General features: G+C 51.7%; 1 protein-coding gene across 1 annotated transcript in view; it reads left to right on the top strand.

Moving 5' to 3' along the window:
- COL4A6 (collagen type IV alpha 6 chain) overlaps window positions 1-26,216 on the top strand; it is a 267,989-nt gene extending 241,773 nt beyond the window's left edge. The window contains exons 25-47 of the mRNA XM_032837168.1: window positions 823-876; window positions 3,458-3,529; window positions 3,814-3,921; window positions 4,985-5,206; window positions 5,606-5,767; window positions 7,438-7,608; window positions 8,241-8,384; window positions 8,838-8,963; window positions 9,667-9,848; window positions 11,468-11,531; window positions 12,556-12,630; window positions 13,138-13,245; window positions 13,339-13,446; window positions 13,976-14,047; window positions 14,383-14,508; window positions 18,225-18,341; window positions 18,671-18,832; window positions 18,919-19,017; window positions 20,627-20,773; window positions 21,495-21,611; window positions 22,499-22,690; window positions 23,417-23,703; window positions 25,956-26,216. Of these exons, the coding sequence (XP_032693059.1) occupies window positions 823-876; window positions 3,458-3,529; window positions 3,814-3,921; window positions 4,985-5,206; window positions 5,606-5,767; window positions 7,438-7,608; window positions 8,241-8,384; window positions 8,838-8,963; window positions 9,667-9,848; window positions 11,468-11,531; window positions 12,556-12,630; window positions 13,138-13,245; window positions 13,339-13,446; window positions 13,976-14,047; window positions 14,383-14,508; window positions 18,225-18,341; window positions 18,671-18,832; window positions 18,919-19,017; window positions 20,627-20,773; window positions 21,495-21,611; window positions 22,499-22,690; window positions 23,417-23,703; window positions 25,956-26,216 (3,176 nt within the window). The remainder of the gene's footprint in view (window positions 1-822; window positions 877-3,457; window positions 3,530-3,813; window positions 3,922-4,984; window positions 5,207-5,605; window positions 5,768-7,437; window positions 7,609-8,240; window positions 8,385-8,837; window positions 8,964-9,666; window positions 9,849-11,467; window positions 11,532-12,555; window positions 12,631-13,137; window positions 13,246-13,338; window positions 13,447-13,975; window positions 14,048-14,382; window positions 14,509-18,224; window positions 18,342-18,670; window positions 18,833-18,918; window positions 19,018-20,626; window positions 20,774-21,494; window positions 21,612-22,498; window positions 22,691-23,416; window positions 23,704-25,955) is intronic.
- Window positions 26,217-27,616: the final 1,400 nt, after the last annotated feature.

The following is a 27,616-nucleotide window of genomic DNA, read 5'->3' as shown; positions in this document are numbered from 1 at the left end:
TTAGGAATATAGTCCTATAGTAAACTCTAGTCTGGGAGATGCCTTATGCAGAAAATGGTCTTGTTGCAGTAACAAGATTTCCCAAAAAATTACTTCAACTGAGAGCATCAGCTTTCTTTTTTCTCTCCATGGCAACCAAACATAACTCCTCAAATCAAGCAATTTTGTTCCACACATTTTTAAAGACACATAACCTGTGAGCTCTAGACATTGCATTTTGGCTATTACTTTTACTATGAAAACCAAAGATGAGATTCTATTTTTTTTTTCTAAAGAGAGTGTACGGATGGCAGGGTGGGTGGGCAAGGGCAGAAGGAGAGAATCTGAAGCAGGCTGCCCCATGCCCTGCCCAGAGCCTGATGTAGGGCTCCATCTCATGACCCTGAGATCAGACCTGAGCCAAAATCAAGAGTCTGATACTTAACGAACTGAGCCACTCAGGTGCCCCCGAAGATGCTGTTCTTAATGTACTCTCTCCAACCAGCCGTGGCCCAGGCTAGGATGGCTGCATTGCCAGGAAAGGGAATGTAATCATTAGAAGCCTTTCACTCGAGTGGTGTGACTTATTACAAACCTTGGACAAGCAGACAACTGGCTGTTTCCAAAGAGGCTCTCAACCAGATGCTCATAGCAATCAATCACCCTGGTTATTGCCGACCCAGCTACAGTGTCCTTGATCCCCGTGTGCATGTCAGCTCTCTCCCTTCGATCCAGACAGGGAATGTGATATGTGGGCATACCCAGACTGCAGCCCAGACTTAACCTAGGGCCTCAGGGAACTCCCACCCTGGTTTAATTTTCTTCTTTACTCAATTGGTCTAGGTGACTGCTGCTGCAGGGAGAGCATTGGTAAAGGAGACTTAGTCACAGAGGGAGGTGAGCACTAGCTCAGTCTTCAAGTTCTCGAACACCAGTGTGGGCAAAAGCTCCTTTCCTTTTCGTTCACCTCTATCTCAGACACTCATGATGGTCTGAGCACCACACTAGAGCCTCTGGTTGGTGGGGGGGTTGTGATCCTAAGGCTGGGGCACAAAGTAGTAAGTAGGCACGCGGTCTCTGAGAGGGACTTGATTTCCTTCACCATGCATGTCAGTGGCTTGGCTGATGTCTGCCTGGAGCCCCTTCATTTTGTGAACTTAACTGGGGCCATAACTTGCCTTGGGAGTTACCCAGAAGGATGTATATATGTCTGCTCTTTATTCAGGGGACCCCGAGTAAATGGAGATGTTAGAATCTCAAGAAACAGAGGTGCTTTTTATTCTGAAGGTGCCTCTGGGCAGTAACAGGGACAATTCGGATTAATTAGCTCGAGCATTGCACTTGCGAAACAGAACTCAAGAGACAATTTCTGCTTTGTCGGGGGAGGAGGCTCTGAATTCAGGATAGAAAGTAGAAGACAGAGGTGTAAAGTGAAAGAGCCAGATGCCAGGGTGACTTGAAGTTCTTCCCTCCTGAGCATTTCGACCCTCCGCTTGCAATACACAAGCATGCTGGGGTGTGCAGGTCTTTTCCAAATGCCGGTCCTTGGCCTCATCCTCTAAAGGTTTGTTTTTATCTGGCTATCACAAGGGAAAAGAATTTATGAAACTTATCTGATGACTGGAGTGAGGATGGATGTTCGTGTTTGCAGCCAGCATGGAGATATTTGGGTTTTACCCTTTATTTTGTATGATTGAAAGCCATGGATCTGTGTGTTTGTTTGATGCGCTGGAGTCAAGAGGCTACTGAAATGGCGAGGACATGAGAACCTTCTGCAGGGTCCCTCTCACACTAGCATCCAGGGAGGCTGCTTTTCAGCCTAGTCCAAAGGACAGAGGCCCAAGCTGAGCACAGGATTGGCAGACTTTACCCAGCCAAGCATCTTCTCATGATGAGCTTGCCCACCATGTCTAGTTCTACAGTATGGAGATGGCCCTCAGAAACAGCCCCACCATCCCGGAGCCTGGAAGGATGGAGTTGGGTGTGACCACCTACAGGGGAAGATCAGGCCCAAAGGTCCTCTCCCCAGTTGTAGAAGACTCTCAGAACCTGAGGTCTAGAAGGCAGATAGTGGTTCCCCAGGCTACAGACTAGTGTCGCTAACCAGACTAACGCAGAAACCAGGGGATGGCCTTGGAGGTGTCTTCTGAATACTCCTCCTTAAATAAGATGATTTTTAAAAATGCCCATTCACTGAGGAATGGCGGGGGGGAGGTGGGCACCAGGCAAAACACTGCTAGCGTCATGTTGTGTCTTCCTCACCAACACCATAGGAGAAAACAGCTCCCATTTGATGCCTGAAGCTCAAAGAGGTTAAAGTATCTTGCCCCCATGATGAGTGAGTAGCAGAACTAGGATGTAAGCTCACGTCTCTCTGGTCTCAGAGCCCAACATCTTAACTAATACACTATACTGTTCAATTCCCCCATTTTGCTTTCAGACTGGAACAAGTGGAGGAGGAATGGCAGGAAGTTGAGTATGCGAACTGAATCATAGCTTGTATACATATCTGTATGAAATGCAATTTGTGATTTCCTTTAAGTACAGGTGAAAGCTATAGCAGTTTACTGGAACTGTTGGCTCTGTGGCTTCAAGCAGGCCTTGGGGGATTGTTTTCATGAATAGGCAAGACTAATTTTAATTAGCATAGCAATTGTTTGTAAATGGCACTTGAGGGAATCAACATGCAATTTGTTCATCAGCATTTTATTAAACGTCCCCTCTGTGATCTTATATAGACTCTTTATTTGCATTATGAACGAGCAAGGAGGAATTTGCTAGGGGAAGGGCTGGGCATGCCAATTTCAATGTCTCAAACGCTGAAATTGACTACTTCTTCTCCGGAGTCACAGAGTTGACATTTCCAAAGGAGGAGCTGAGGGAAGGTTCACTGTTGGTCTGTCACAGCCAAGAGCATGGCCTTCAGTGTTTGCCTAGTACAGAAATCCAGCTACCTCAGACCAGGGCCATCATTAGTAGGTTTCTGGAGATCTCAAATGAGGTGGGGCAAAAGAACACAATGGGTTGTTTTCATTTCAAGAAAAGGGCAGACATGTAAACTTGAGGGGTCTTGGCTGCAAGTCCTCCAGTCTAGTCACCTGGCCATAATGGATCCTCAGGATGAACCCCAAGCCCCCATTGTAGGGACAGGCTCCATATGAGGGTGGGACGAGTAGGCAGTTCCCCTTTGCTGCTGCTCCTACAGAGGTTACCTCTCAGAAATATTGTTAGGTGACGTCTGCTGCATAGGTGACTGCCTGCCCACTGGCATTGATGATTTAGCAAGTGGCTTTCCTGCACTTGGCCCCTAGAGGTGCCATTATCTACAAGCCACTGCACTAGGAGTAACTCCCAAGAGCTTCTGATGTCAGGATTCTTCTGCATGGGCTCCCAGCTGCTGGGTGGGAAGAACTTGGTTGTGCCATCCAAGGGGATGACTCGGTGGGCTCACTGGATGCTTCCATGTCACCACTTACAGGGATTACCTTGCCGTGTATAATTCCTGGGTCCTATGGTCCATCAGGCTTACCAGGAGTTCCCGGATTCCCAGGTATGGCATGAGGCCAGAGAAAGCCACTGAGCACACTCGTAAGGGCCATGAGCCCAAGGAAGTGGGCGACAGGTTGGCAGCATTTGGGGGGAACCACATTCCTCCTGAGAGGGCGGCCTTGAACGTTGAGGAAATAGAATGGCTCCTGGAGAAGTCTGTGCGGGGAGGTAAGGGTAGGAGCCCATCCCCCCACCCGAGGGACCAGGATTCTTGAGTGAACATCCCAAGAGTGGCCAGCCACCCTGACTTTCCTTTCTCCTCACCACTCATGTTTGGGTTCGCAGGCCCTAAAGGGGCCCGTGGCCTCCCTGGGACCCCAGGCCAGCCCGGACTGCGTGGGAATAAAGGAGAGCCTGGAAGTCCAGGATTGGTTCACCTTCCTGAATTGCCAGGTAAGGAATAAAGCTTTTCCTCACCTGCTTCTCCTCTGCTGGGACCATGGGCTTGAATCGTGGTAGCCAGCCATCCACTGATCACGGGCAGTGAGGTCTGCACTCTGGTGTGCGTGGGGTGGTTTTGATTTCCTACTCAGGTGGCACAGGGCTTCAAGCTTGGGTATGACAGTGAGTCAGAGTGCTCAGGGCCGTCAGCCGGGACCAGCTGGAGCTCAGATGGAAAGTGCCTTTGCCTGAGGTTGCGAAGCCACTAGTGAGAGAGCTAGGATTCCCCCAGTCCCCCTTAGCTGACTGCCAAGCCTCTGGCAAGTTCCGGGCTCCATTCCTTCCAGGTCAGACAAAGAGATTGAGATGAGTCAAAAGGAAGGGGTTCCTTTCTATCCCTTTGCTCACACCCTATTGCAAGCTTGTTCTCCATTGCACCAGGGGGTCTTAAACTCTGTTGCCAGATCTGCGGCCCCAGCATCACCTGGGAACCTGTTAATAATGCAGAGTCTTGGCCCCTCGGCAGAGCTAGATCAGAAGCTGGTGGGGGCATAGGTTGGTGGTGCCCAGCCATGTGGGTATGGCCAAGCACCCCCTCCCCAGGTAGTTCTGACCCACACTCAGTTTGAGAACCACCCTGCTCTGTAGCATGGGCTTGTCATGGGCCATGCCCTCCATGGTTTATTTACCCAGCTTCAATCCCCTCCAACCACCCAGGAAGAGGGAGGCATGACACCCCGGGGGAGATGACTACAGAAGAAATTGGGCCTTTGACAGGGAGTCCTGGGTATATAACCTGTGCTCTTTGGCCTGTGAAACAGTCCTGAGAGTGGGTTACTGGGCTCAGACCAAGGCCTTACTGAGCTAGAACCTTCTGCAGCTTGCATGGTACATCCCCGCCTCTGGGCACATCCTCCCAGGACCAGGGGCTCCTGCCTTTCAAGAGAAGTGACATACATTATTGAAATGTTAGCTTTTGTAATAGAAAAGCCAAAATCTGTCTCAGGGATCTCTACCCAGACCTATCCCTTCTAAACCTCCATGGCCTTTTTATTTTTTGCCTCTTTACATTTAGGATTTCCTGGACCTCGTGGGGAGAAGGGCTTGCCTGGGTTTCCTGGGCTCCCTGGAAAAGATGGCTTGCCCGGGAAACTTGGCAGTCCAGGTTTACCTGGTTCCAAGGGAGCACCCGGTGACATCTTTGGCGCTGAGGACGGTGCTCCGGGAGAGCAAGGCCTCCAGGGATTGCCAGGGGACAGAGGATTTCCTGGAGACGCTGGCCTTCCAGGACCCAAGGGTGACTCTTTTTGACTCACTTACATAACAATCTACAGAAAGTCTTTCAGTGACTAGTATATCCTTGCATGAATAGACAGCTGAGTCTGGGGTGATGGAGCCATGAGGGGGTGACACTGAAAAGCCATTTTGTCCTGTCTCTCACTTCTGGGGACTTTTTCTTAAATCGCTGGAGTCTGTTCTCCTTACTTCGTAAATCCCGAAGTAACTGTAACAGTGAGTCGGGTTTCTTTTACAGCCTCTGATTTGTCACTAGGGCAAGAGCAGCAAGGGCTGGAGCAGAGGAGGCCACCACACCGGGGATGTACCCTGGGCCAAGGTCTTGCGCTGCAAGTTGTTTTGGTGACCAGTCCCTGCTGTCCATCCAGGCTATTGATCATCTGTCCCTTCCTTTCATTAGGTTTGCTTGGGAAGTCAGGCCTGCTAGGCCCCAAAGGTGAGCGGGGCAGCCCCGGCATGCCGGGCCACGTGGGACAGCCAGGGCCCCCAGGGCCTCAGGGTCTGTTTGGCGTCAAGGGCAAACCCGGGCTCCCAGGTGCACCAGGCTTTCCCGGCCCTTCAGGTAGGTCCTTTGGAGGAGGAGCCCCAGCTTGACAGCCTTAAGCCGGGGCCCTGGGCCCTGTCGCCCTGAGGGGCAACCACAGCAGTGTGCCAGGGGCAGGGTCTAGAAGGATCCTCGACCTTCCCAATCTCTCACTGTTCCCAGTCTCAGGGGGCCCTGGCAGTGCCAAGCAGAAGAGATTTCTGTACTTTAGCTTCCAAAAGGGTAGTACACGTCCCTCCCTGCCCCTTCCCCATGGTCTCTCTCCCCCTTTCCCAGTTCAGGAAGTGTCCTAGTTGTGCAGGTGGGTCTAGCCATCTCCACTGGCTTGGCTGGGACCGTGGGGAGCCTGCTTGGGATCAGGGTTGGGGTGGGGAAGCTTGGGCAGAGGGCGGCTGCATGGTGACTTGCCTCTCGGGCGACTGTGCCTCTGAGGACCCACAGCCAAAGTGGCCGTCCCTGGGCCTCGAGGCTGACACCCACCCACTGGCTCCAGACTAGCGTTCGTGGTGCACCTGCTCCTCATACTACCCACCTCACCCCTACCTCAGTGACTACGTCACCCCCCCTCCCCTTATTCCTGGCCACATGACTGTAGTTGAGTTTCTGCAGAGCCACTAAAACCCTTTTTATCCCTTTTATCCTTCTGTGTTTCTGGGGTCTTCCCATGGGCTGTCCAGGTGAGAAAACAGTAGGCAAGCTCACAGGCTAACATCCCCACTGGCTTCCCTGCTCAAGGCATTCACAGACTATACACTAGAACCTGGCAAGGCCAGGGGTCCCCGGACTCATGCTGGGGCGTTGGCCCCCATTGAATTTCCTTCCCTTGTTGTGGAATCCCCTTCCCAGCCCCCCCTCACCCCCCCCCCCGCCCGTTAGAATCCTGGGGCTTGTGGCTACTGGATGCTTTTCAATTCGTGGAAAGCCAAGTCAGCCATTCATTGAGGTTCTTGGGGGCCCAAACACATCTGTCGTCACTGATTTAATCCTTTGGTTTTTTAATTTCCTCGCTTTGTACCTGAGCATTCCACTTGGGCAGCAGCTCAGGAGGTTAATCCCATTGACCAACTTAAACCCCGGTGAAAGAAATCCCAGAATACCTAGGAGACCAAATGGGCCTTGGGGATTTTCTACAGGACTTGGCACTAGGGGGTCTTTCAATCTTAAGGCCAAGGAACTGGCTGATTTAACTGCTTGCAAGAAGGATTAAAAGGGCAGCCCTGTCTCCATGGCTCCCTGGAAGGCTGAAACAATGGCTCGGCTTTAACCTCTACTTCGCCGGATTGGCTCAGGAAACAGCCATTGTGGCGTGGTTCAGACAGTATGTACCAGGAAGCCAGGGTCCCGTTGCCTCCCTGGCTTCCCAGAGCCCCATTCACAGGCAAAGATGTGAACCCCATTCATAAAAGGGGGAAGAAGCTCTAATTGGAAGGGGTTTGCGTGCCCTGCCAGCCGCCATGCCACGCTGAGAGTGATAGCCGTTGGCATGTGTGCTGCTCGGGGTGGTGAACGCTAAGGCTTCAGCCAGCCTCAAAGCCTGCCAGTTAGCCACCTGCATGGGGCCATTGTTAAGGGACCATTTCCAACACCCACCTGGCCAGCCAGCCAGAAGCCATGGGAATGGGCACCAGCCCAGATCTGGACACAGCCTCCCTTGACACTGTCCCGTGTTCTCTCTTATGCTAATTCAGGACGTCCTGGAAAGAAAGGTGTAAGAGGCGAGTCAGGTCCCCCTTCATCCTCTGGAAAGAGAGGCCTGCCAGGGCTGAAAGGCTTTCCAGGATCTCCAGGGCTGGTTGGCTTCTTGGGGAGCTCAGGCTTGCCAGGGAACACTGGGTTGCCAGGCCTGCCAGGTCCGAAGGGTAAGTGAAGCGGGTGGGATTTTCTGTGGTAAGAGGGTCGGGCAGGGCCAGTGTTAAGGGAAGGCTCCCACCTAAGCTGAGTCACCCTCGCTACTGGCTGGGTGGCGTGCTGGGCCGGATGACGCTGGTAGGAAGGCCCAGAACAGTGACCACCATGCTGGCTGTTCTCATTCGCCCTACCCCTTCCATGGTGTCCGATGGCTCTCAGTTTCTACTAGCCCACCCGAGGTTGGATAGGAGACGTCTCCATTTTATATAGGGGCAAATGACAGGTCCAAGGTCACACAGCCAATTAGCAACAGCACCCAGCTAGGGCTCATCTCCCTGCCTCTTAGTCCTAGGCCTTTTTGTTTTTCCTGTGCCACCCAGGAGCTCTAACTTGGCACATGGTAAGAAAGGCACCCACCTCCTGTTTCCCTCCTGTCACTTTAGTGCCATGTCCCTGTTTAGGGAAGTAGTAGTATATGTAAGGATTAGCAGCTGGGACTTTGGAGTTAGAGAAACCTGGGTTGGAATCCCTTCTCTGCAGCTGCCAAGCTGTGTGATTTGGGGTAAGTTATTTAACCTCTCTGAGCTTCCATTTCCTTGTATGTCCAATGGGGATAATAATAGAAGTTCTCATTTCATAACAGGTGAGAAGGGGTCTGCCGGGCTGGCTGGCTTTCCGGGGATGCCTGGTCTCCCTGGTATTCCTGGCGCAAGTGGATTAAAGGGAATTTCTGGCTCTGCCGGAAGAGTGGGACCATCTGGACGGGCTGGTAGTGCTGGTAAAAAAGGTGAGCTGGGGAACTGAGTTCTGAACTCGCTAGCCATGCTTCCCAAGGTATGTTTTATTTGTCGACCTTGAGGCTGGTGTGGCTTGTACCCACCCTGTGTTAGATAATAAGACTGGGGGTTTCTGAACCCCATCCCATGGCTTTTAAACCATAAGACCTAATGACTTCTGAGTTTTCCCCACGTGTTAGAGGCCTCACTGCACGTTCCCTGTTGCTCAGTGGTGGGGACTTTGCAGTAGGCTTCAGAGTTGCTGGCCGACTTTGGGCCCGTCAAAGGAGAGGGCATGAACATAGGTGGGAAGTCAGGGGGCCAGGGCCAGCCAGGGAAGGGCCTGGAAAGGAGGCCTGTGGGTAGTGCGGGAGGAGCAGAGATGAAAGGTCAGCTCGTGTCTGACCCTGTGTCTAAGCTTCCTCTCACAAGGGTCTCACGATCTCCACCCTCCTCCCCTGCAGGAGACCGAGGCGACCCGGGGCCAGTTGGAATACCCAGCCCAAGACCTCCCATGCTGAACCTCTGGTTCAAAGGAGACAAAGGCTCGAGAGGCTCAGCTGGATCCGATGGATTTCCTGGGCCCAGAGGTGCCGGGGGCAGGCAACGGGCAGGAGAAATGCTCATCCTCAACTTCCCTCCTGAGATAAGGCCCCCACCACAAAGCCCCCCCAGAGTGGCAATGTGGGTGGCAGCAAGGGGTCCAAGGAGGCTGCCTTCTCTGGGCTTGTGGGGCACCTGGACTTCCAGGCTGCCAGTGTTCATTGTCACTCTGGAACTAAAGTTTGTTTGTTTTTTCCCCAAAGATTTTATTTATTTATTTGACAGACGGAGATCACAAGTAGGCAGAGAGGCAGGCAGAGAGAGGGGGGAGAAGCAGGCTCCCTGCTGAGCAGAGAGCCTGATGCCATGCGGGGCTCAATCCCAGGACCCTGAGATCATGACCCGAGCCCAAGGCAGAGGCTTTAACCCACTGAGCCACCCAGGCGCCCCTGGAAATGAAGTTTTGAATCACTGGCTATTGTACCCCCTGGAGGAGCCTAGCAGATGCTGGGACATGGGCACCAGCAGTATTGCAGTGTTGAGCAGGAGTGGCCCTGACTGGTTCACCCTAAAGCTGGAGGCACCTCCCCCACTCCCACCTTCACAATCCCCTCCCCCACACTGAGCTAGCCATCCCCAAGCCCCCAAGGCTGCACTTTATTTGCCTGTGATCCTGGGGTCCTACAACTTGGGGAGCAGGTTTGCTCCTGCCCAGAGTCTTTTTTTCTAAGCCCTTTGTTTCTTTCCTAGGTGACAAAGGAGAGGCTGGCCTCCCCGGACCACCAGGCTTGCCTGGAGCTCCTGGCTTCCCTAGTACCATCAAGGGACTCATTGGGAGCGCTGGCATCCCTGGCTCCCCCGGACAACGGGGCTTACCCGGCTTGAAGGGGTCCCCTGGAATCACAGGTTTCCCAGGAATACCAGGGGAAAGTGTAAGTGTGCCCAGCTCCTGGTCTCTTCACGGGGGAAGGGCCTCTGTAGCAGGGAACATGCCCCTGGGCCCCATCTTTCTGGCCCCAGCCCACTTCCCGGCCTCTTCCCCTACCTCACCACAGACAAAGCCCTCTCCCTGAGTCTGGCAGGCCTTCCTCCACCCATTTCCTGATGGTTCCTTCCTCTGGGCTTTGTTCATGCTCTTTCCGCCACAGAGCAGAGGCTTCTCCTTTGCAGCTAACCGGCTAATGCCCACCCGTGCTTTGGGTCCCGGACCTGGGTGCCCACTACCCCAGGAGTCTCGGAGGTCCCACCCTGCCGGCATGCTGCACTTCTCACTGCTTATGTGAATCCCAATTTGTTCTATGTGGGCTCGATTTCCTCAATGAGATTGTCAGGCCTTGAGAATAAGTCCTTACAAACTCTTCTAGAAGTCTGCACCCCACTGCTGGCATCCCTCCCCCCCACGCCCCAACCTTGAGCTAGGCACATTGTAAGACTTTGGTACAGGGCTCTGGACATTGTGATTTTAGAAAGGTCATTGCTGACAAGTGGCAAGTAATCAAATCAGCTTGTCTGAGCTCTTCAAAGGTGGGGGAATAGGGTAGGCATAGCCACAAGAGGGAGCTGGGTTCGAATCTCTGCTCCCCTGCTCATGAGCTCTGTGATTCTGTGCATATTGCTTACCTTGCCTGAACCTTGCTTTTCTCATTTGCACAAAATGGAAACGATACTCAAACCTCCTTCGGATAGCAGTGAAAATTAAATGAGCTGATCCGAGTAAAGTGCTTATCTTGGTATCCAGCAAATGGTGGGCTCTCAATAAGTGGTAGCCATCATAGCAGCAGTACTGAAGGGACTAAATGAACTGGATTCCAGAACACCTGTGCTCCCTGCAGGCAAAATCCCATCCCTTTAAAAGCAGCAGGCCATGGGATGGAGAGAACACACACACACACACACACACACACATCCCAGAAGCAACTGCAAAGGAAAACGTTCTTAGCTGGATGGTCCTAACTCCTCCTCCCCTTGGAGGGATGGAGTCAAAGTAGGAAGCATTTCTATGAAAATGGTAACATTAACCCAAATGCAGACTCCAGGACCTGCGCACATCCAGCCAGCTACGTGGTTCCTTGCAGGGACCCGAAGCTTGCACAACCTGCAGCTGAGGGCTGTCGCTTTCCCTATGAAGCAATCCTTTTCCTTATGAATCATGGCTCCAGAGCTTTGGCATGGGGAGCGATAGCCGACTGTCTGCAGGAGGCACCACCAAACATCTGGCTGGATGGTTATGTCCTATATTTTCAAAGAGACTTGCTACAATAGCCACACCTTGATTTCCCAAGATTCTCCTTTTGATAGCCATTGGGAAGTTATGAATGATGGGACCGGGATTAGTCTGCAGATAGTGTCCCTCCCCTAAAAACCCTGACTACACATTTCCACCCTTGGCTCATCACCTTCCCTTCCGCAGGATGCCCACCCCCCCACCACAACATACACAGTAGACCTTTCTTAGGCAGTGGTTTGGGGAGCATGAGGGGTGGGTGGGAGGCGAGAGTGTGGAAGGCCCCAAGCTCCGGACAGAAATAATGATTTCCATATTACTTTGAAGGGTTCACAGGGCCTTAGTGGAGCTCCCGGACTCCCAGGAACATTTGGTCTCCCAGGTTCAAAAGGTGAGGAGCATAATCCCCTCCATTCCTGTCCATGTTGATGCAGATGGTGGGCCTTCATCCTTTCTGATGGCTGAGTTATATTCCATTGTACCTATGCTAAGTGAAATAAGCCAAAAAGAGAAAGACAATTATATGATTTCACTCATATGTGGAACATAAGGAACAGCACGGAGGACCAGGAGCAAGGGAGGGAAAACTAAATGGGAAGAAATCAGAGAAGGGAGACAAACCATGAGAGACTTGAACTCCAGGAAACAAACTGAAGTTTACAGAAGGAAGGGGGCTGGGGGTAACCAGTGATGGGTATTAAGGAGGGTACGTGTGGTGATGAGCATTGGGTGTTATACGCAACTAATGAATCATGGAACACTACATCAAAAACTTATGATGTAATATATGCTGGCTAACTGAACATAACAATATTTTTTTAAAAAGTTGAGGAGCATTTTCTCTTTTAATGGTTGTTTCCAGAGTAAGGTGGATTTCTAGCAGGCTTGGGGTTCTTGGGGAAGGAAACTCGGTGTTCAAAGGGAAGTGAATTGATTTACCTTTTCTCTTTGGCCAAGCCCCCTTCTCAGACTTCGCTCCTCAAACATGTGTGACAAACAGTGGTTTGACCCACTTGCCTTCCAAACTCAGCAGCAGAGGAGGGCCTCAGCTCAAGACAGTCTTTTCCCCTGCTGAACCCAGCCCACAGGGCAGGAAAATTTCCCATACTTGCCATCATCATTGTTTCATTCTGGTGATGTTTTAGCACCCTTCCTCCCATCTTCTCTGCCCATACTGAACCTAGCGATGTTTTCCCAGTGGAGATATGCTTCACGTAACAGCATTTCTCGCCAATAGCCTGATAGCATCCCAGCCTTTCTTTGGCGATTGGTCACTTTTGCCCAATGCATACTTTTGTCAAAGATCACCTCTGGCTACATTGAATCCGAAAAGGTTTTGCCATCAAAAGATCTCTTTGCTGCAAAAGGAGGTCTAGTTTCTCTTGACCACTTGGACAATATCTTCATATCCCCAGGAGATCCAGGTCAGACATTTGGAATTTCCGGTAGCCCAGGGCCCAAGGGACAACCTGGGGAGTCTGGTTTTAAAGGTAAGTCTTCTGTCCTTTTATCTCATGTGTCTCACAGACTCCTCAAAACTGAGGATCAGGAGGAATTAGGGAGGCCAACCCCCAAGTTCTGTAACTTCTATCCAGTGCAGAGAAATTTCTACCCTGACACATATCTACTCAAGGCAGCCCACAGTTTCCCCAAGCAAACCAGTTTACTTTTCCCTTGAGACTCATGGGGTAAGTCTAGTAAGACCATTGGGATAATGGCTTCCCTTCCTTGGTTTATAGTTATTTAAACTGGTTCTCAGACATTTCCACCCATTGCTGCTCCTTATGGGGGCACTCAGAACACGTTGACTTACCTTAGTGGGCAGCACCTTGCAAATGCAAAGACAGCTACCATTACCATCTTTTTCAGAGGCTTTTCACTGGACCTGACTATCTTGAGATTTCAAGTAGATTTCCTTTCCTGCTGCCTCTCTCCCTGGGAGAAACATGGTGCCTGAAACAGGGCCTGACCACTCAGCATTTTTCTTGATTTTGTAGGCGTGAAAGGAACAGATGGAATCATTGGTGATGTGGGTTTCCCAGGAAGCAAAGGTGAAGATGGGAATGTTGGGATTTCTGGAGATGTTGGCCTTCCTGGCTCCCCAGGTACCGTGCCACCCGACGACTGTATTCTGAAAAACTGAGGGTTGGCTTGAAGCCATGGTCCAGTCTGAGCTCCTGCCTTGCTTTCTCTTTCAGGGCTCCCCGGGACTGCAGGCATGAGAGGAAATCCAGGGTTTCCAGGTTCTCCAGGCCATCCAGGGGCACCTGGGCCCCTGGGACCCTCTGGCCAAATGGGAACCAAAGGTATGTGTATTTGAGAGGAGGTCATGGGAAAAGGGGTTCTTCCCTCAGAAAAAGGACAGCAACTCCTTTATATTAGGAGACACTCTCTGGAGGCAAGCCATTTCCAGGGGAGTCACTGGCTGGGTCACATGATGGATAATCGGAGGAGGAGAACATGGAATACGTGGAGAGAAGAGTTAGCGAGGAAGGCTGTCGTCCTGGCACACGTAGTCTTCCCGGCATCAGGGATGGGCAGCGAGTCTCTGGCTGCTGGCTCCTCTAGGTCTTGGCGTTGCCACACTGTGTTCTCAAAGAGACTGAATCATCTACCACCCTGCTCTTAAAGCTGTATGGGTCTCTAAGGAGAGTCAGGAAGAGCTAGGGTGGAGTTTAGGGAACGGTCTGCTCTCCCTTAGAGCATTGAGTAATGCCTCCAGAAAGACCAGGACCTTTAAAACGAGGACTTCGCAAGGCCCTGGGGCAGGACCTTTGGCTGACCCTTCATGATTCAGAAGTTGCCGGAGCCATTTCTGATACTCGGTCTCCTCAGGTTTCCCTGGACTTCCTGGTTTACATGGACTGAATGGGCTTCCAGGAACCAAGGGAACCCATGGAAATCCAGGTGAGGAAGACCCTCAAGGGCAAGAAGGAGAGCGTCAGCTCTTCCAGAAGGCTGGCGGGGGCTGGCCATGAGTTCTCAACTGTGTGGTATCCCATATCCTTCAGCTCATAGATCTCCTTGCCAGCCCCCTCCTGCCCCAGTCTGAGGTGCCTTGATTTGTGGAGGAAGGAGGAAGGGGGAAGAAGTTCATCCTTCTACCCAGAATGACTTCTCCTTCTGGTTACTTAAGTACTCTTTTTCTGGCGTGTGTCACACAGTCCCTAAGCCTGTGAGCTAGGCATGAGGGCCTCAACTGCACTGAGTTCTGTCCCTCCTCTGTCTGCATCTCCTCCTAGGACCTAGTATAACCGGCGTTCCTGGGCCAGGTGGCCTGCCTGGTCCCAAAGGGGAAAGAGGTTCTCCAGGAACTGGCCTCGGAGCCCCAGGGAAGCCAGGCATGAAAGGACAAAAAGGTGGCCGAGGTAAGTGAGCCCAAGTCAGGCCTTGTAGAAGCTGAGTAAGGCCCGCCCAGGGAGCCAAGGTTGGGGCTCCTCAGGGCCACATGGCTCACAGGGTTGAGTTGTGCATATCTTCACGTCCCTGGGGATCATGGAACTCAATGGAACTGACTGCTGAGCTGGGGGCCATGCTTAGGGCTTTTCCGGAAGGCATGTCAGGGAGAAGTCCAGTGAGCTCCCTTTAGCCTCCTTATTCCCTCCTGCTCTCCCTTATTAACCCCAGGGTCTCTCTTGCACCCTTGGCCAGGGCCTGACTTTAACGGTCTTGAGGGACAGGGCTTGTCCACTTAGCAAGAGATTTGCCAGAAGTTCCTCAACATCCAGGGTGGATGGCGCTCTACTGCCAGGGCCCTTAAAAGACAGCATGGCTGCCAGAAGGAGCCCAAGACTAAGACGATAAATGTCTCCATAGGATAGGCACTCAGGATCTGTGGGGTTTACTAGAAAGCAGTTTTTGCCCTCATCTTAACCCCTGACTCATGGTGTCATCTGAAGTCTCCTTCTGAGCCTTCCCTTCCCTACCTCACAAATGGTGAAAATGAATTCTGATTCTCTCCTTCTCCTTGGGAATGTTCTGAAGACCCAGATACAAGGCACTCAATGTAAGACAGAAAACAAATTTAGTGTAGCATCTTACCTAGGAGTATGGGCTCTGAAGTCAGACTGCTGGATTCAAATTCCAGCTCTACCCCTCACTGGCTATATGATCTTGAACAAGGAAATGACTCACCCCTCAGTCCTCAATGGACTCTGGTTTCATTTTCCTTTTCTATAAAATGGGCATAATAAGAGAATTGACTATGCAGGTTTGGTGAGGAACCAATGAGGAGTGAGGTAATAGGTATGAAAGCACTTAGCACAGCACCTGGCACATAGTAGGTGCTTAAGAAACATCTGTTATATCATGATGTATTCCCTGGGCAATCCTATTTGCAAAATATTCTGCACCTCCGTTTGCTCCTGGAGCTTGAGGGCCCCCTGCCTCTTATTTATGTGCATGTTTGTATAACGCGTGTCTGTTTTCCAGGAACTAATTCCTACATTAATTCGTTTTCTGCTGAATTTTATATTGGTGCATCTGCTCTCTCTGTGTTTCCTCTTTCTTTCAGTCTGGACCAATATGTTCTTTTCTGAAAGCCAGCAGCTTCTCCTGAGTGGGGGCTCCCGCAGGGTCTGAGCCTATAGGCAGAGAGCGTGGCTTTTTTTCACAGGAGGTAGAAAGAGGGGGCCCGGATAGAAGCAAAACGCAGATGGTTTCCCATCTTGACTATGGATGCCTAGTCATTAAATTATCCATTTCCTTTCACTCTCTGTGGTAATAAGAAAATCACAATGATAAATGTAGTAAAAAGCACATGTGAAGATGCCTACATTTCAGGAACACCATGTTGATTTAAAACAAACAAACAAACAAAGAAAAAACAAATAAACAAACAAAATCCCAAGTTGCAGAGAAAGACGTTGGGTATGATTCCACTGATCAGAGTTTATAAATAAATGAAAACAAGCAATATATCTTTTAAGGACACAGATACGTGTGTTCAAATTGGGAATGCAGAACACAAAATTCAGGAGTGGTTGCCCCTTGGAAGGGAGGGAAGGTAGTAGGGATCTGTGAAGGGCATGCAAGGAAATTCAAAGGTAATGCCCTCTTCTTTTTCTTAAATTGGGTGGTTGGAACAGAGATGCTCATTTTTATCTGGGTGATTTTTTACTTGTGATTTATAAATATTCTTCTGCTCCTCTCAATATCTAATTAAAACATGGTTTTAAAAGTACACAGCAAATATCTTCCCCCCATAGAAACCTATCTCTGTTATGATTGTAGAAATCTGTGTAAAATGAAGATTTACTCCAAAGCAAACTTCCTAAACCAGTCCCTGTCCTAAAATACCTTTATCTAAATAACTTTGAATCCCACCATTCATTTTCTTATTTGTAATAAATATTTAGAGGCTGTATTTGTGTATCTAGGCTTAAATCTTGGACACTCAAATGAGTTGGAAAAACATGCCATCCGGCATTTTCACGTACTCCTTTAAAGTGCCTCATTCTTAAAGAAATACGTGAATTTTTTTTTTTTTACTACTTGAGATCAGTAGAACCTGTATTTCAGTTTTAATGCTATATTGGTGGAATTTGAAACTCAAGAAACAGGTAAAAAGAAAAAGCACCTCCAAAAACTACTATGGGAGCTTTTTATAGTCTGTGTGCTGCCCATAGTACCATCTGGTGTCTTGCTTATTGCTTTTTGCTTCATTTCACTATATACATATTTTATATATATAAATATGTGTATGTATATATATAAAGCTATATTTTCAGGAAAAAACACAATATGTCTTTCTTTTCAGATGTTTACCTTTGTGACAAAGAAAAATACTTGAAAGGTTCATCGAGACCTAACTGACCATACTTATAAGTAGCACCACATGGCTTTACAACTGTTTTTTCTTGTTTTCTTTTGTCTTGTTTCCAGACCTATAATAATTGGAGCCTTTTCTTGAAATTTACTTTTTTGTCCTTTATGTTCCATCTGCATTCAGTTCACTAATGAGCTGTAAAAACCACCGGAATTCACTAATCTGCCATCTTTCTTTATGCATTTTTATGGATTTACTATTTCTTTAATGAAATACAAGAAGTTCCACCTTAGTATTTTTGGCTTTCTTCATCAGAAAAACAAAAATTCAACATTAGTATTTTTGGATTTTATTGTTACGAACAAAAATCATCTCAACCACCAGAATAGTTTATCAACCAGTGGGAATCTATTTCTCTTCCTTGGAATGTATTCTAGAATATGCCAAAATAATAAATACATTTCTTTTATGCTACAAGTTTAAGATGGACTTTGACATTTTACATATGGCTTTGATGCAGTTTCCGACCAAGATTCCATGTATGTCTTTGTGTGCATATTCAATAAATCTGTAATCCATTGAAATTTTCTGGTTTTGAGCGTTATAGTAGAAATCGTTGCACAAATGGAAAACACGTAAAAAAATATCAGAGCAGATGAGTATTTTTGTATCTACTCTAATAAATGGCTTTTTTCTTTGATCTAAAGGGGGGAAAGGGATATGGTATAGAGAAATTAAGCAAGCATCCAGCTGATATCATGAGTTGTCTGTAAAAGTATTTTCCAGTTTACCTAGAAGACCCAGAAATTAGCCCTAGAAGACACTGGTAGCTGCAGCCCTCTTGGGACCTCCACTCAGACCCAGCAGTCGGCTGTTTTGGCTGGAGCCCATGCCCCACCCCACCCCTTATACTTTCTCTGTGCAGCCCCAGACATAACTGGCTAATTCAATGAAAATGTGCCACAGGGCCAGGAGGTTTAAAAACACTTCAGGAAACTTCAGTTCCAGGTGCTGTACTCATCATGCCTTCTTTTCTTCCCCATTTGAGGGAAATCTGCCTGAAATATTTCCATTTCCAGTGACACTGAGAGCTAGAACTTTCCAAAGCTCCATCCCGAGGAAGAACCGAGGCACCTGCCGTGGGGCGGGGGGTGTTGTGGAGGAGGGAGTGTGGGGCAGGGGAGAACAGGGAATCACCGTGATCTTTTGTGTCTGCTGCCCTTCTCCGGTCTGGCCCCCACCTAACCCCTTCCATTTTCTCTGGGAAAGCCTGACCATACCAAGCCCATAGTGGCCCCTTTCATTTATTCTTTGCAGGTTTCCCAGGTCTCCAGGGTCCTGCTGGTCTGCCCGGTGCCCCAGGCCTCTCCTTGCCCTCAGTCATAGTGGGACAGCCTGGCGACCCTGGGCGACCAGGCCTAGATGGAGAGCGAGGTAAAGACAGGAAGCCCCGAAGAGGTTTGGCCTTCACCTTTTGTCCAGATTTGGGAGAGGTCCTGATATAGTCCGGCCGCATTCCTACTGCTGGACATACATGGGCCTGCTTGGCCCCCACATCCCTCCCCCAGCAGGGACACAGGGGACTGGAACGGGCTGCATTTGCTTGGAGGGTTTGGGAAGGTCCAGGCACTGGGACCCCACACACAGCAAGGGAACATTCTCTGCCCTGGGAATGGGCTTTGGCTTCCTAGCAGCCCCAAGGCCTTTGGTGGTGGCCGCTTCCTGCTCATCTGCTCTCATTCCTCTTCTGATCTTATCCTTAGGCCGCCCCGGCTCCCTGGGGCCCCCAGGGCCCCCTGGGCCATCCTCTGATCAAGGTGACCCTGGAGACCCTGGCTTCCCTGGAGTTCCTGGCCCCCAAGGGCCCACGGGAGACCAAGGAATTCCAGGTTTCTCCGGCCTCCCTGGAGAGCTAGGACTGAAAGGTATGGCTGCCCAGTCTCGACCCCGCTGTCTCCCACCTGTACCACCATTGCCAGGCCCTAACTTGCTTTCCCTTGGACTTTGCCAGGCGTGAGAGGTGAGCCTGGCTTCATGGGGACTCCAGGCAAAGTTGGGCCACCTGGAGACCCAGGACTTCCTGGAATGAAGGGGAAGGCAGGGCCCAGAGGTGAGTTGAGAGCACGTGCCTGGATGCTCCCGAGCTTGAGGGACCGGTCTGGGGGTCACGAACCTACAGGAGCCTACCTGCACTGCTCACCACACCAAGAAAGCCTGGATGTCTGAGGCAGCTGAATGAAACTCCCCCTGGGAGGGTATCTCCCCAGCTTGGGCATCGCTGCCTCCGGCCGCTTCTGGAACTGAAGGTCACTACCACCATGGGTCCGGCCGCTGATCTCCCCTCTGCACTCTTTCTGCCTCTGCGGGCACATTCGGTTTGGTTTGCACTCATGGCCACTTAGCCATGGGCTCAATTCTGGAAATGAAGGACTCTATCCATCCTTTACCACCATCCCCTCATGCACACCCAAACTGTTAGCAAGCCCTGCGGGCTGCGTCCCCTCAATATGTGTGCATCTGCTCACCTCTCAGCCCCTCCCTGGCTGCCACCTGGGTCCAGGGCACAGCCGGTTCTCAAAGGAATCACTGCAGTGACTTGCTAACTGGCCTCTTGGCTTCCTCCCCTGTTGGGCAGCTCCCCCAACAATCATTTCTCCATGAAGCAGTCAGAGAGATCTTGTAAGACATAAATCCTCCACTGGCTTCCCATAGCAGAGCAATGAACTGTGGTTCCCAAAGTCCCATGGGACGACTCCCTCTTCATCCTCATCATCAGCCCTTCCTCTTTTCTGTTCCCCTTCTTTGCCACACCAGCCTCTTTCATTTAGCCAACCCAGTTGACCCCAGGGCCTTTGCACAGGTGAGGTCTACTTTCTTGAGTCCTCTTGCCCTCCACTCTACCCCTGCTCCTTCTCATCTTTAATGGTCTCAGCTTAAATGTCCCTGCTTCTAAGAGGCCACTTGTTACTCTTTCTCAAGCAGATTCTCCACCCCAGGACCCCCTCAGCTCACCGTCACAGTCTGTGTCACTGTCACTGAGCTGTTCATTTCCTTTGTAGTGCTTCTCACAACTTGCAGGGAGATGAATGGTATTTGTCAGGTTATGCATCTCCCATCTTTCTCACCGGACTGTAATCTCCACAACGTTCTGTGCCTCAGTCTACCAGGGTGTGCCCCATAACAGGCACTTGAAAAATAGTTGGTCAATGAAATAGTAAGCGAATCAGCTCATGTGTCTCTTCATAAACTGGCAGGCCAGGCTCAGCGTCCTAGGCTGTGGTGCCAGCTGAATCTCTGAGGTTGGACTCCTCCCCTTGGCCTCCTTGGCCCTGTGCTCTGACCAGTGAGGGAGCAAACCAGCGACGCCAGCCCCAGACGCAAAAGCTCAGGCCATCTCATTGGCCACAAATGTGTCCTGCCTCGCCTACCGTGTCCCAGGCCCTAGGAAACCATGTCCCAGACCCTGAGGAAACCTGATGAATGTAACCCACTCCCTGCCTTCTAGAAGTTACCAGTTCACTGGGGAGTTAGGTGGGTAAAGAGGACCTCACGTAAAGGGTGTGACAGTCTTTCTAGACAGATCCAGTGGGGACCGTGGGGGCAAACAGCAAAGGCAGAAAGCGGGCAATGGCCAGGTAGGAAAGCAAGCTTCTGGGGCCCTGTGCCGGCTGCCTCCTCTGCCTCCACCTGATATTTCCATCTCTCCCACTTGTCCCCAGGCTTTTCCGGAGCCCGAGGTGCTCCTGGACAAACACCAATTACAGAAGCTGTTCAGGTTCCTCCTGGACCCATGGGTCTACCAGGCATCGATGGCATCCCTGGCCTCACGGGAGACCCTGGGGTTCAAGGCCCTGTCGGCCTCCAAGGTAAGGAGAGCACCAGCGACAGGGGACGTCTCGGGGAGGGGAGTTAAGACGGCCTTGGCTGAGAGGCTGAAGCAACTGGCTGGGATCTCCGGCTCAGAGCATTTCCTCCATTCCTTCACAAAGCCCCCGAACTCCTTGTTGGGAAGCGGGGGCCAGCAAGGTCAGCAGAAGTACTTGGCTTTAGAAAATGTGTGGGCAGAACATAGCAACTACTCCGGGCAGGGCAGCGCTTCGCTTTCTAACATGCTGCCAAGGGAAGGAGGAAGTGTGGTGGGAGGCCAAGAGCCATGGACAAAGCCCGAGGCTTGGTACGGGTTGGTGGGCATGAAACCCAGCTTCCAATCCCAGCTTCCAGTCCCAGCTGATGCACCAGCTCCGGTAAGTGAGCAGTCTCTCCGGGTGCAGGTGTTCTCATCTCTGACATGGGACTCTGACAGTTTCTGTGCATTCTGTGCATAGCTGGGAGGATGAGAGAAAGGGGGAAGTAGGTGTGAGGGGGCTCAGAAGGGCTAAGTGCGGAGCAGTGGTCCTAGGACAGAGAAGCCAGGCCAGGAAGCTAAGAACTAGCAGAGGTCGCTCAGCCCAGGAGTGCTCTAACATGATGGTCAGTGCGCCCTCTCCTGGTCAGTTCTGGGCATAACACACAAGTCCTTTTTCCCTGGGGCCTGCTTTCGAGGACTTCCCACACTGAGTCCCAGCTGCTGGCCTTCTCTCCTTGCAGGCTCCAGAGGTTTACCTGGCATCCCTGGCAAAGATGGCCTCAACGGACTCCCCGGCCCGCCTGGCGCTCTCGGTGACCCTGGTCTTCCTGGACTACAAGGCCCTCCAGGATTTGAAGGTGTGGTGATGTCAGCACCAGGGGGCTGAGGGTTTCCATGAGGGTAGGGGGATTTAGAGTGAGCCAGAATCTCAAATCTGAGAAACAGGAAATGGGGCAGTAAAGCCTGACACTGAAAGGAGCCTGGAAAACCAGACTGCATTTCATTCGCTCCCATCCACCTCTGAGCCTAGGAAGGATGGGAGCCCCACATTCTGGAAGGCAAAGGACTCCTTCCAAATCCTCCTCTGGGTTCTCTTCTCTGAGAGCTATGACTGGCCTCTAGCCTGGCCCCTGGCCCTGCACCTCCCCTCTTCTACCCTGGGATTCTGACACAGATGGGAAGGGGGTAGTTCAAGGCATAAGAAAGAAAGTCTGAGATGAAGAATGGCTGCTACTTACTTCCCATTTGGTAACAGGGATGGCAAATCAGTTGTCCTGCACAGAGAACAGCTCTGAGACTCAGTGGAAAAAGGGGTACGATTAACTAGCCACGTCTTCCATGGGCAGGAGAACTAGTGGGATTTTTGCCCCATTAGTCCCAATTCTGCTTTTGCTGCCTCTGATTCAGCAGGGGCCCGGTTATGTCCTGGGAGAGCCTGCAAGCTCCAAGGGGTCGCCCCCTCGGCCCCGTCCTGCCCTCATAGAGGACGGGAGGCCTGGCGGCTGTGGGAGGGGAGCTGGATAAGCACACTTTTTCAAATAGGGACTCTGCGGCTGGATACGCCTGAGCTGGCATTCCAGCTCCACGGGCTGGGGGACTTGTGAGCCTGCTCCATTGTCTACAAATCGGGGTAATCGGGTTGTCCTGAGGATCCAGTGAACCCAGCTCGGTGCTCGGCCTGAGGTCAGTGGCTGCCTTTATGAGCGGCTCACCCCCCCCTCCTTTCCTGCTGTCTCCCTCTCAGGCGCTCCAGGGAAGAAGGGTCCCTTCGGGAGGGCTGGAGTGCCTGGGCAGAGCGTGAGAGTGGGGTACACCTTGGTGAAGCACAGCCAGTCGGAACAGGTGCCCCTGTGCCCTGCCGGGATGAGCCAGCTGTGGGTAGGTTACAGCTTGCTGTTCGTGGAGGGACAGGAGAAAGCCCACAACCAGGACCTGGGTAAGTACCGGCTCTGACACCAGCCTTGGTCATCCCCCCACCCCCACCACCACCACAGGGATCAAGAGCTCCCCTCTTCTGTCCTCTCAGCCTGGGGCGGGCTCACCATTGGGTAGCAGGGTTCCAACAGTAGCTGTCGCGTCAGGCATATCTGCGTTTAAACCCTGGCACTCCCACTTACTGGCTGGGAAACCTAGGTGAGTTCTTCCACCTCTCTGAACTGCCACTTCCTCCTTAAATGGAAACAAAGCTAAGGCTAGTACCTATCTCAGAGGCTGCTATAAGGAGTACATGAATCACCCAATGGAAAACGCTTAGGACAATGTTCGGCATGTTAAGCAGGAGTAATGATAATAATAATAAGTGCTGTGGGGCAAGAGCAATTACCCGGGAATTAATTGTATTGTCTACAGGTGTGCCGACTCTGAACCACAGACTCGCTCTATTCAATGCGGATTTGACACAGCAGATTAATTAGGGAGTCATTCCACGGCTTAGAAAGATTCCTTTCATTCTCGAACTTCCCTGGTGGGTTGAGAATAGGATTTGACCAACAGATGCCAGCGGATGCATGATGTTCCAAGCCTGGAAGGAGGGCCGTCCCTGCTCTGGGACAAGTGGCTGGATGTCACCCGAGCCAGTCCAGCCCTGGTGGCACTGGGCACGGTCCCAGCCCCGCCTCTCGGCCCCACCTTACCTGCCTCTGCCCACCTGCTCTCCTTCCAGGCTTTGCTGGCTCCTGCCTGCCCCGCTTCAGCACCATGCCCTTCATCTACTGCAACATGGACGAAGTGTGCCACTACGCCGGGCGTAACGACAAATCCTACTGGCTCTCCACCACCGCCCCCATTCCCATGATGCCCGTGGGCCAGGCCCAGATCCCCCAGTACATCAGCCGCTGCTCTGTGTGCGAGGCACCCTCACAGGCCATCGCTGTGCACAGCCAGGATGTCACCATCCCGCGGTGCCCCCTGGGCTGGCGCAGCCTCTGGATCGGGTACTCCTTCCTCATGGTGAGGCCCTGCCTTGCCCCTTTCCCCAGTGTAGAGGCAGAGGGCGGCGGCGGGGGTAGGGTGGGGGGGGGACCCTGGGAGGGTCCCTCAGGCAGGTTCGCAGGCTCAAGCGACACGATGCAGGAAGCACAGAATTTGAAATGAAGGAAGAGGTTTGGCCTGACCTTGGCCGAGTTCTGCATGAGTGATGGGTGATTCTGAGAGTGAGAAGAAGGGAGAAGTTTGCACCTAGCCGTCCAGGGTGAGAATATCTAGGAATCATAGGCAAAGGCCCTGATGTCTCCATGCCTGCTTCAGGTACACCACAAGCGAGGGAGGGAGGTGACAGCCGATCCTGGTGGACAATGAGGGAGAGGCTGCCCCCCACCCTCAAGGCCGGGACACACTCTCATGGCCCAGGCTGGGCATGGCTGCTCCTCCTTTTTTGCCCACGGTCCCAGGCCCCTCCGGCTACCGCCATGTCCTCCTGAAAGGCTCAGATGAGGGTGTACTCTGTTTCTACATCCTTACTGAGGTTTTTGCTGCTTGCCCGCTGTGGTGGGAGAGCTGTCTGTCTTGGTAAGAAAGAGCTGAGAACATCTGCAAGCCCAAGGAGGCATCAACTCCCTCACACGCCATTCTGTGTGAATATCCGGGATCGGGGGTCGGACATTAAATAAGCAAAAGGCAGGTTTCGGGCCAGAATCGCTCCCAGGGAACACCAGGGTGGCCCCTGCTGAAGTACTCTGCCTCGCCAGAACTTCCTTGCTAGATCGCCAGGGGTGAGATGACGAGAAATTGTCTTTGAAGAATTACCAAAGCCGTAGGCCTCCTCACGTTAGTGTGCCCACCTGGGATGAGGTACTTCCTTGTTTTGCTCTGTGTGAATTGGGCAGTTTATCCCCACGTGATACAGAGTCGCCTCACCTCTCCTTCTGTCCCATCCACCACCCAGACCAGGAAATAAGTCAAAAAGGCCCCTGAGTTTCCACAAGGAATAGTACAAAAGTTGTACAAAATCACCTGTGTTTTGCTCCCAGGAGCACTCTTAAGTCCTTACTCAGAATCTCTTTACTCTTACTTTTCACAGAATTCTAACATTCTAGAATATCCATATTTTCCTGAAAACCTGTAAGGGTGGGAATTTGGACTGCCTAGTATGGCATCTTGGGACGATAAGACATGCCCGCTAAGAAGGAGAAAAGAGGGAGAAAATGATTCAAAGGTGGCCTAAGAACTCTGGGGACACAACTGTCCAATGCAAAAAGCAACATTCCCAACAACAAGCCTGAGTCCTGTGCCAAGTGTAAAACACACAGCGTCTGCCCAATTAGTAAGGCAGGGTAGTGTGTCCTTTGTTCCAGAACATGTTCCATCTGAGGATCAAAATGAGGAAAGCTTTGACGCTTCATGTATCAGGAAAATCCCTTCTAAAGAGACTAACCCTCCCGGAGCTGTGTAAAGCAAGCCACCCCTTAGCGTCCAACTTGGGCATCTGTCCCACTGGCCATTTGCTGACCGTGGCGGGGATGAAGCCCATTCTTCACCCACTGTGGTCCAGCTAATCCCCCAGCTGACATGAACGGAGAGGGGGTGGGGAGTGCAGCGACAGGGACTGCTATCTGTGGGTACAGTGACTGGCGACTATGGGCTAATGAATGGTACTGACTTTGGATGCTGAAGGGGCCCTGAAGCGGGGGCCAGGACGCTAGGCCGCATATGAGGCCCACTTGTACTCAGCAAGCAACAATACTCTGTGTTGTCCTAAAGGGTGTGGTACAGATGGAAAACATAAGAAGTTCTAAGGAAGCTAACTGCACAGCCGACACTATTCATAGATGGGCTGGGGGAGGGGCTCAGGGTTTAGCCACTTGGGGGAGTACCACGCGCTCTTCTTGGGGTTCACCACCAAGGGCTTGGAGTAGACAAGGGTTTGGAGAAGACCTGCATTCTAAAACCTACTGGATCTGCCTTCATTCAGCTTTTCTCAGACTTACTTGCCCGCGGGGATTGGCAAAGAGCCGCCAAACACACTTCGGAACTCAGTGGGATGTTGGGAGTTTGGTGGGGGAGGACACTGGCCAAGAGGTCCCCGCTGCCCAAGCACAGTGGGTTAGGAGGTCACTTGTGGAGCATGGAGGGAATGCTCCTGGCCCTGAGGAGCTACAAGCTCAAGTGGTCCCGGGAGATTTGGGGGGCGTAGGCTAGATGCTAGGGCTGAGCCAGAGCTGCGGAAGGGCCCAGAACTGAAGTGCTGACCCCATGTGTTGCAGCATACCGCGGCGGGCGCCGAGGGTGGCGGCCAGTCCCTGGTGTCCCCGGGCTCCTGCCTGGAGGATTTCCGAGCCACTCCTTTCATCGAGTGCAGCGGGGCCCGGGGCACCTGCCACTACTTTGCCAACAAGTACAGTTTCTGGCTGGCGACGGTGGAAGAGAGGCAGCAGTTTAGGGAGGAAGCGGCGTCTGAAGTGCTCAAGGCCGGGCAGCTCCACACCCGTGCCAGCCGCTGCCAGGTGTGTATGAAGAGCCTGTAGAGGGGCAGCTGCCGCACCCCGCCCCCTGCCCGCCCTCCCCCACACAACGGTCCCCTCACAGCTGAAGAAGGAAGGACCCCTGCCCTGTTGCCTCTCCGTCAAGTCGTACATCGGAGTCTCCTGAGGGCTGGACTACTGGACACTGGTCACCCCGACCGTCAGGCCCGATGGGTGAGCCCGCCCGACTGGGGTCTGCTGTCCCATTTCAACCTGGTGCTGTTGTTGGACGTGGACGTTTGCAGGCTTATTCACGGCTACCTCAGAAAGACCTGCTGGGTGACTGCTTTCTTAGACTCCTAGCTTTCCTCATTGTCTTGATCAGAAAGCCCTTCACCATAGCTGAGAAGTCACTTCTTCTGTCCAGAGGTCACCACATTATTTGGCTTAAACCAGAAGCTGGTGTTTCCACATTCAGCCAGAAAATTCTCTGGCTAAGCATTCACAGGGTGAAATGAGCCTGCATGGGGCAAGCTCTTACTCATCCGGGGGACCCACTGTGTCTAGGCAGGCGGTGGACCTGGAATGGGGTGCCCACCAGCAGCCCGGGGTGCTCTTTGGTTCCTTCAAGGGTGAGCCAAGCTGGGCCCCAGAGTGCTTCAGGAGGGGGCTTGTTAACTTCAGATGGTCCCCAATGAATTACTTCCTCCTTGCCAGAGCCCTCCCCAGCCAGAGACCTAGAACTTGGCCTAGTCCAGAGTAGAGCAGGGGAGGCACCAAGGGCAGCCAGGCCCAGAAAGGGAAATGAGAACCACACCCCTTTCTCCCAGGCCGGGACTGGGGTCGGCGGGGCGGGGGGTTGGAGGCAGAGAGGTGGATGGGTAAGAAGGTGTGAATTTTGCTTTGGACTCCAGGAACAAAAAAAGACAACGCCCTTGTCCCAGTTTCTCAGAGGTCCCTGTTTATTCCAAATGCCATCCAGATGTGTGCAGTGGGGCAAATCGAAGCCATGGTGTTTTGGGTCCTTTGCGTTCTGAGGCTGTTGTTAGAGACTTTCCATTAAAATGTCCATCCAATTGCTCTTTCACGGGTAGCTTGTTAAACTATTTTAATACATTGTTAAGTCTCATAGAAATCTAGCACACTCCTCTCCTTAGCAGTTGGCAGACCTAAAACAAGCTGGAGTGGACTATAAAGTGTATTGCATTCTCTGCAGGGGGATGTGTTTTAACCAGTTCCTCTGATTATCAGTTTCCCAGAATACCTAGCTATGTTAACATGAGGCAATTCCTTCTGGGTGATTCTGTTTCCTTAAATATTATGGAAACCATGCCAACACAGAGAAAGCAAAATCAGTATAATCTGAATTACTTTTACCTTCACCTCCTGAGTAATAAGCATGCTGTCAGCTTTGTGCATTGCAAATAAAAGGAATCACACATCAATATTCGGCTCTTTGGATG

This window comes from Lontra canadensis, unplaced genomic scaffold, assembly GCF_010015895.1.
Source record: "Lontra canadensis isolate GAN:19392208 unplaced genomic scaffold, GSC_riverotter_1.0 scaffold96, whole genome shotgun sequence".
Taxonomy (NCBI): Eukaryota; Metazoa; Chordata; class Mammalia; order Carnivora; family Mustelidae; genus Lontra; species Lontra canadensis.
Note: the sequence above shows the minus strand (reverse complement) of the source record. Positions and strands in the feature narration are given on the sequence as shown.